General features: G+C 35.8%; 2 protein-coding genes across 2 annotated transcripts; both read right to left on the reverse strand.

Moving 5' to 3' along the window:
• Window positions 1-250: 250 nt before the first annotated feature.
• On the reverse strand, window positions 251-2,448 carry LOC113764730 (putative F-box protein PP2-B12). The gene is made up of 3 exons (XM_027308706.1): window positions 1,795-2,448; window positions 881-999; window positions 251-793 (listed from the first exon to the last, which is right to left on the reverse strand). The coding sequence occupies exons 1-3, from the start codon at window positions 2,056-2,058 to the stop codon at window positions 370-372; spliced, it is 807 nt and encodes a 268-aa protein (XP_027164507.1). The 5' UTR covers window positions 2,059-2,448; the 3' UTR covers window positions 251-369.
• A 2,280-nt stretch (window positions 2,449-4,728) lies between these two features.
• On the reverse strand, window positions 4,729-6,511 carry LOC113765304 (protein DMR6-LIKE OXYGENASE 2-like). Its single transcript, XM_027309433.1, has 3 exons — window positions 5,913-6,511; window positions 5,240-5,567; window positions 4,729-5,154 (listed from the first exon to the last, which is right to left on the reverse strand). Exons 1-3 carry the CDS (start codon window positions 6,488-6,490, stop codon window positions 4,897-4,899), a joined length of 1,164 nt encoding a protein of 387 aa, XP_027165234.1. The 5' UTR covers window positions 6,491-6,511; the 3' UTR covers window positions 4,729-4,896.
• Window positions 6,512-8,994: the final 2,483 nt, after the last annotated feature.

Consider the following 8,994-nt stretch of genomic DNA (forward strand, 5'->3'; position numbering starts at 1 on the left):
TTAAATTTCAATTGCCATTGGAACTCGTGGGAGAAAGTTTTGTGATATTTTCTTTTTAATCGGAAATGTACGAGTAAATTTGTTGTATCTTAATATTACGTAAGTTGATGTTGCCGTTTGAAAAAAAAAAAAAAAAATATTACGTATGTTTGTTTGGATAAAAGTTTATTTGGATGATTTATTTGAGATAATTACTATAACACTTTTTGTAATGTAATGTATGTGAGATAAAAAGGTGATTGGGAAGATAAAAAGGTAATTGGGATGATTTGAGAAGCAAATTATTTTTTTTCAAACTATCTCAATCCAAACACAAATTATGTGAAAAAACGCAGTACATCTACAAAACAGTAAAATAGTCTTGTTGTGTCACTTGGGGCGAAATTCAATGCCTTCGACAATAAGGCCTGACTTCCCATGAAGGCTAATAATCTCTATCAGTCGAGCCTCCACCTGACCATCATCTCCTCTATCAATATAAAACTTCCCCAGTTCTAATTCCATCCAGCCATCTGTTCTCATTTTGGGAAACTTTCCACCAAATTCTGCTGGATGATTCATACCTTCCCTTGATACAAGATGGACAGGTGCAGCTCTTCTTCCGGCCACACCGTCACTCTCATGGTTTACAAATCTGATTAAAGTTGTTGCTTGCTCAATCCCATAATACTCCTCTGCTATCTTGAACACTAGGAAAGCTGCATAAGTAGTACCAGTAGACAACATTTGACTTTCTATCCTGCCTCTGATATCCAGCCAACAAACAGCCTTAAGCTTGGCAACCTCTCTGAATCTGCAAATGCAAAAGATTGGCACATTATAATCACACTAGCAAAGGAGCTTGGGTGTGGGGGTGATTGGAGATATGATGAGGAAGAACCTTGAGTCAGGACGAGATATCCAATGCCAGTACCATGGATCTCTTGCCCAGGCAATGATGAGTTCTCTTGCCCCAACCATATAACATTTCTTTCCACTCCTTTTATCAACTGAAAAGCTCTGCTCAAAAGTTCAAACCAAATGGTCACCAAGGGAAAATGGAAAACCACAGAATTACAAGTTATAGCTGGAAATGGAATTGCAAGGGGGGCGTTAACCGTGCATGTAAGGTTTGTGGGATCTAAGAGAACTGATAGAAGTTGGATGAGCGTGATTAAATTGCAGAGTTCTGAACAGGAGGCAATTTGATCACAAATTTTGAGTCCGGACCACATTGTTTTATGTTGCCTTAAATATTCTTAATAGCAGCGTGCATTACGGAAGAGATGAATCCTCTATGGTTCTCCTTTCATTTTCACACTTCTTCATACAACCGGAGGATGCCTTTCTTAATTCCTACTCGGATCAGGCTAATTTTACTTCTGTCTTAGCTATAACAGCACAAACATTTGATCAAGGTTTCAAGCACAAGAAAGAGTACAAACATATAAATAAATAAAAAATGCATCACATTAGACACAATGATTACTCTTGTCAAGTTTGAGAGCAAGATATTACTTCAATGTCAATGCAAATAAGTTTTAAGTATCAAAGAAATCAAGAAAATAAGAACTCAATAAACAGTTAATATGGTATCTCTAAGCTTTATTTTTAACATTTCACCTTAAAAGCTTACCCCAACAACTTTGCTATATGTATTGAATTGTCACAAATTGTAATTTTCTGAGCAAATTCATACTTCCAAAGAATACCGGGGACTACTGCCATAACTTTATCTACTAGTCAGCCAAAATCAAATCATAGAGAACAATTTATTAACTACAAAATCCGATAGCAGAAACGGATAAGGGGTACCATTCTGCCTCCATCAAGGAGAAGAGGAGAATCACAGAGAGAAAAGTAGAGGGCCTTTTTGGTTGAGCAATCAACAGCAGAATCTGATCTTGAAATGATATCTTGATAATCAGATGGTAGAAATTTCTCCCAAATAGCATCAGAATCAGCAGCAGGCTTGAACCCTTTTGAGACAACTGATGCTCTGATCACATCCACAGGTGAAGTGAGTGATAGAATCTCAGATATGAAGCCTTCTGGCAACCTGGCAAAAGGGCCTTGCATCTCATAGGACAGCTGCTCTTCCACTGTTCTTCTTGCTTAACGTGGAAGTGATGACTAGCCGACTGAACAAAGGCAAATTCTAATAGAAAATAGCCGAGGAATAGAGAATAGAGTCTTAGCAGTTTTGATTCAATAATCTGTAATAATTTTTATTTTTCACGTCCTCTATTGGTTACAAAATATATACACGTCCTGTCCTTTACTAACGATTGATTAATAAACCTTAACCTTCTTCTGTTCTGATGATGACAATTCTCCACTCATAGCTTCAAATTTGGCCTTTCACAAGGAACAACTCTACTCTTTGGGACAACAAATTCATTTCAAAGAGGTTGTTGTTGCATCATCATGCATGGCACGTCCTTAGAAAATGGAGGGCCACAAACAAAGAAACAAAGATGTGTACATCCACATCTATGGACCATATATATGACACTACTACTGAATACTGATCCCTGTCCCATCCCACGTAGTAATTGGCTCATGATCCCACGGACCAATCTTTCTGGCATCTCTGCATCAATGCCAATCTGTGTTTGCAGTGACAGGTTTGGTTTTTGGTAAAGTGTTGCTTTCAATGGTGCAAAATTCTCGTACTCAAGTGTCACTAAACATGATATGCCACCGCTTTTGCATCCTGGTGTCATCAAACTGGCCATTGTTTTTAGTTATCCGATTCCTTGGAAGTAACAAAACTGTTTTGTTTTTGTCAAATGTCAACAGCTTGATGAGGATGGAATTGGAATCCTAGTCTCTCTGTTTAGCAAAGCTAGCTGCCAAGCTTAGCTCTCAATCTTTCACATGCATGGTTGCAATCTTTTTATTTTCTACAAAAGATTTAAGTAGTAGTAAACAAATTTCACACGTATAACTCCAACTTTTGATTACTCACCGTCTTCGTCTTCACCGATGAGAGTAGATTAAACCTGTACTTCACATATAATATTCTTGTTAATTCTGCCTTGTCAAAGAATGCCTCCATATTGACCCAGTCACTAATGAAACCACCATAGCTTCTCACATGATAATTGTTCACACAATTTCCAAAAAAACATCAAATCATATCTTTCTTTTTGCCAATTATTTGCAATTCCACAACTCTTCAGAAGGAAAAAAGAAAATATAGTTTTGTTTTTCTTGTCCTACAGCCTAAAGCAGCATATGCTCCCTATCGAACATCATAATAAACATCAATGTACCAAGAACATTGCATAAAACCCAAAACACATTTTGACAGTCCATGGAAACCAAAAAAAAAAAGAAAAAGAAAGAATGATAAAAATGGTTCAATATTATAAATAACTAAAGTTATGTTTGAGTTAGTTCTTAGGATCCTTTATTAATAAATTCAATTTTTTTTTTTACATTTCTACATAATACTCTTGGGCTTTTAAATTTTTGCCATATGCTTGTGATAGTAAAAGCTAAAAACTATTAAGAACACGGACTGTTAATTCAGCTGCTATAAAATAGACGTGTACACCTAAAAGAAATGAAAGTACACACATAATGATAGTTCCCAAAAGCATGGAGAAAGCTATGCCCCACAACTAATAGGAAAATTCTATAAGTGCCATTCTCTTTACTTGTATCTCTCTGGAGATAATAATTTAAATTTTTAATTTTTAATTTTTAATGATGTTTAATCTAAGAGACTGCAAAATCTTCCCAATTAATAACTAGATAATGCTAGCCAAACTTATTATTACTCTCAATGTAGGGATAAAGAGATTCTAGTATCCGTTGAACGGTACATTATACACGTTAACGTAATAGATGTAGATACTAAAATAATAAATGTTGACATTTCATTGAAGTAGAATTCATCTCTAGGGAGTAAAATTTCCAAATTTAAATTTTAAAGACTAAAGCAGACGTCCATAGTTTAAAGGTCCAAAGTAGCACATAGTCTTATTATATTTTAGGATAGTTGGGGAACATGCACACAAGCCTGTACGTGGAACACTATCGGCCCTTAGAATAGGCTGTAGAGGAGATTTTTGTGCATGACCATGTTTCAAATGTCTTTTCAAATTAATGTGACAGAAAAAGTTGTATTTTTACTTTATTTTATTTTGTTGTTTCTTGAACAGACCTGTTGCATCGGGTGAAAACTGAAAATGGACTTGCTTCTTAAGGCTCCATTGCACGAGTTGCAAAATGTAATTTGATAAAGGATGTAGAGCAAATTTTGCAATCAATTCCATGTCACAATCTCATTTATCATGGCCTCACTGATCATCACTTTGCAATGACACAAAGGATCTCGCAGTCAAATTTGATAATCAACAACTTACAGCATCTGTTCTCTGATGCCAGCTCTATTCACTTTTTCTTGGCTGATTTCCATTTCTAACAGGTTAAAAATATATGTATTGGTACTTGGTAGTACACAATCTCAGGTAGACGCTGTAATATCTTGGTGATGGATCAGATAGATTGGCAATGCCCTTAACTTAACTCAGCAAACATATTTGCATCCTAGAAGTCCCATGCACGTTCAATTTCAACAATTGCAGTCCTCTTGGTACCGGCTTTGTTTGGATTGTATTTTTTAAAGAAAAATTACTGTAATGATTTGATACATTTGAGGTAAAAAGGTGATTGAAAAATGTGTTTACGGAAAACGTAACAATTTTTCTTTAGAAAATTGCTTTCCAAACGAAGCTATTAATAGAACAGGGCCCTTCAAATATCATAGCATAGCAAAGCTAGCTATGATCCTTTGTTCTGTTCTTATTACATTTTTCCTCATTTACTTACAACCTTCCAGGGGCAAGCCCAAAAGCTGAAAGCAACATATACTTGCAAAGGTAAAGCAACTTCCAGCATCATCAGTTAAATCCTGAAATGATAAATTTGCAGATTCTCGACTTCAAGTTTCTTGAAATTACTGCGCCTTCTGGATGAGAAGAACTTCCCCCAGTTATACGCCTTATACTTGGGGGGAGGATTTTGCCCATTGATCAGCTCCTCCAGAGGTTCAACCCAAGTATAATATGCTGGATTGAAGAAAAGTGGAATCGAAAACCTTTCCTTCTCAGAATTCACCATCACCCTGTGCTCTACACTCTCATATTTGTCATTGCTCCATACCTGCCAAATTTTTACACATAATCAGGTTAACTTGTGGCTCATTTGCCTCTAAAGAAATCCCTCGAACCATGATATTTGTGGTCACCTGGACAATGTCGCCGACGTTGATGATATAGGCATCGGGAGTTGGTTTGACAAGAATCCATTCTCCATCCGTTTTCCTCCTGACTTCAAGTCCCCCAACATCATCTTGAGCCAGAATTGTCAAGGCACCACCATCCTTGTGCCTACCAACACCTAGTGCTAAGTCTGGGGTGGGACAGGGTGGATAGTGATTGAGCCTAATTCTGCTGGTGTGATCCTTAAAGAAGCCATTCAACCTAGTCTTTGGCAGCCCCAAACTCAGAGCTATTAGCTCCAATAACTTGAATGCCAGTTTCAGTATTTCTTCAGCATATAATTCATATGCCTCCCTGAAAAAGGAAGGAAAAAAAAAAACCAAGAAACTTTACTTTATCTAACAATATGTACAGCACAAGGGACCTTTTCTTATTAAAACACCCTAGGTAAAATAGGTCACTTGCAAGTCTAATTTTCCTTCCCATTCTGCTACTCCATCTTTGCAACTACCCTTCTTTTTCTCCTTAAAATTATGCACAAACTACAATATTAGATATTCTTTAAGCATATATACTTGTTAAGAACACTACTACTTTTGACATCACAGATTAGATCAAGCCAGAATCTCTAGTAAACGTACAAGAAATTTGTCATCATGAATGCAAGCTGTACAAGAATGCAAAATTGTTCGTGCATACCTTAGTTCTGGAAAATTTTGAGGCCATTGATTAGTCAATTGCCTGAGCTCCTTATCATCAGGTTGATGGGAAGCAGGAACAAAAGTGGGATCATCCACACTGATATCAAAGACCTCTTTCCAGTCTCTAACATTCTTAGTAAGCTCTGTATCATAATATCCAAAGGGATTCACTTCATCTCTCTTAACCTTGAGCTTCTCCTCTTTAGGCAAGGCAAAGAATTTTCTTGATGCCAAAAAGAATTTTTCGCGATATTCAGATTGAACCCCATGATTGATAACTTGGAAGAAACCCCATTTTTGGGATGCATCAGCTATCTCAGAAACCAGGCGAGCTAAATTATCATCAGAAACAGAGCTGTCTGGAGAGTTGAGAACAGAAAGATCAATTAATGGGATGCCTTCAACTTCAGTTCTTATGATTTTAGGCCTATGTTCAAGATCTTGGATAAAAACTGGGTCTATTGCTACTTCTCCCATGGGGTAAAATTGGTGACTTATGCCTGTGCTAGGTAGCTCTATTTTATTTTGACTCCAATGATTTATAATACATTGAACCTGGACCGACTTTGTTATCATCAATGAACCTGGCAACTACGTGGATGAACAAACAGGTTTGAATAGTGCAATGGAGAGAATTGACAAATATTGAAACAAACAAACCTTGGAATCATCATCGGATCTTTTTAAGGTGCAAATGATCGAGGGCTTTTGCATAAGTATGCTCATATCCATAAATTTAACAAAAAAGAAGCACCATGAAAAAAAAATTTAACAAGAGTGCATCTACAAAAATCAATTAAAAATAACGGCATTATTAAGTATAGATACAAATATAGAAATCCCTAAAATCAAGAAATTCAGTCGCCTTATAATCTATTTCTGTCGCTTAATATATGATTTTTCTATTTGCTAATACATACAGCCCCTAATGTCTGGTCCTAAGAGAGATTTGATTACTATGGGAGCGCAGAAAGGTAAGAGAGCAAGTCCCAATTGAAAATTAAGACTAGACTTTCCCTTCTGACCAGATGTAACTTCAATGACTTAAATGGCATTTCCAATCTTGATTCATTATTAATTCTCAAAACTTTCACACCAAATTGAAATGAAGGTGACCCTTGGCTTGCCAGCACTCTCAGTACGAGGAATTCCAAGCTAAGAGTCAGATTTTACATCATCGTACGACCTAAACCTAAGAGTCAGATTTCCTTTTTTTTTTTTAACCGCAACGATAATATTTCTATAATTTAATCTGTCCTAATCTAGATGTTAGGGTCTAAAGAGGCTATGTATAAGGGGCAGATTTCACTTCTACTACCTTCGCGAATCTCATGTCCCACACAAGCTGAAGAAGACGATCTGTCAGTTCCCAAAGTTCGGCCGGTAAACTATCTACCATCCTAATACGAACGGCAATGCCAAACATAGATAAAGACTCTCAATACTGTAAGCATTTCTCTTCTTATGTTCTTCTTTTGTCCTGTGATTAAGAATATGCATGTGCTTATCTGATATTCCACTATTCTCTCTTTGGTATCATACTTATGGGTGTAATCTAATACTAAACTCTTGTCAGATCATTTAATAATTTCAGCTTCTAAAATTATCTAAAAATTAATATCTTTTTTTTTTTTTACAGATCCAACAATGAATTTAATTCTTTGATCAAGAAATTTTGCTCAATTTCTTGCTTTGCTTTAGTGCTTGAATTTTGTTACATCATTCAATTATTTAAAAATTTATAAAATCATCTAAAAACTAATATTTCTTTTGTACAGATCCAACGATGAATTGATACTCATTAGGATGATACCAGAAAATACCGTAGAACTCACCTATGATAAGATAAGTACCATCCCACATCACACCTTGGCATATGCCCTATAAAAACAGGCTTCACATGTAATCAGCTATGGTTGCAAGTCAGATTACATGCTCAGATCTTCTTAATTTGGTCTCTCTGTCTCTAATAAATCTGCCAAATGTACAATTATGGTCCACGGATTAACGTTTGTAAACTACAATATAAGTGCTCAATTTGAGTTGCTTCATGGTTATGCTTTCCTGACATTCGTTCTTTCCCTGTTTTTTGTCATTCATCTGGTGAAACTCTTATGTTGTAATGTTTTTTCACCCCTAGTGTAAAAAGATTTGAAAAAAAAAAAAATATGAGAGAAAGGGTTTAGAAGTTTGAAATACAGAGTAGGTAGACTTGCTTGTCATCCCCGTCTTACTTTTCTTAGGCTGGCAAAGAATTTGAATCCTGTTTTCAGTTCCAAAAAAAGCATGATCTCAAATATATCTGATGCCCGTCTTAACAATTCTCTAGTGTTCTTAGGTTTTGCATATGTCTCATGCTTTGGGTTTCTTCCTGAATAATTGGAAACTTGTTAACAAGTTGAGCTGTTAGAGAACAAAGGTTGCTATTGAAGCATGGCCCTTTTCTCAGGTACCCAAATGTGGGAAAAGAAGGATATAGAAGCTCTCGTAGCTTAGTTTCTACGACTTTGGTTACGTTTTATCTTTGCTTTTTCTCTGATGTGATTTTCTGAAATTAAAGAATTTGGAGGACGTGCATGATTTCAAATATATTGGATACTTTGCTATTAGATGCAGATTGAGTTGAATCCAAGAGAAAAATGAGCTAAAAGTTTTGCACGTTCAGTTATCACATCTGTATCGCTTTTCTGATCTACCTTGAAATGGTGGACGTATTGTTATTGAACCAAGTACATAAGCATCAACATAATAGATATTTCTGCAGTATAATCAGAAAGATTGTAGCAAGAGAAATTGATTTCCAGCCAAATGATATGAAACTGTGTGTTTGCTTGACTTTGTAAATATATACTAAAATAAATTCTGGTTTTCTTTCACTTGTTCCTTGTTTTCTTCTTCCTAGAAACTTTAGTTGGCACCTGGGGTTTTTTTTTTTTTTGTACAAATCTGAGGCTTCACAAGTTTCATTTTATTCCATTTCACGGTTAAATATTCATTCAATTTAATTTTTGTTACATCGAAGGTACTTGTGAGTAGGGATGATGTTGAACCAAATAACTCGACTCGAACTCGTTTTGATC

The sequence above is a fragment of the Coffea eugenioides genome, chromosome 3, assembly GCF_003713205.1.
Source record: "Coffea eugenioides isolate CCC68of chromosome 3, Ceug_1.0, whole genome shotgun sequence".
Classification (NCBI taxonomy): Eukaryota; Viridiplantae; Streptophyta; class Magnoliopsida; order Gentianales; family Rubiaceae; genus Coffea; species Coffea eugenioides.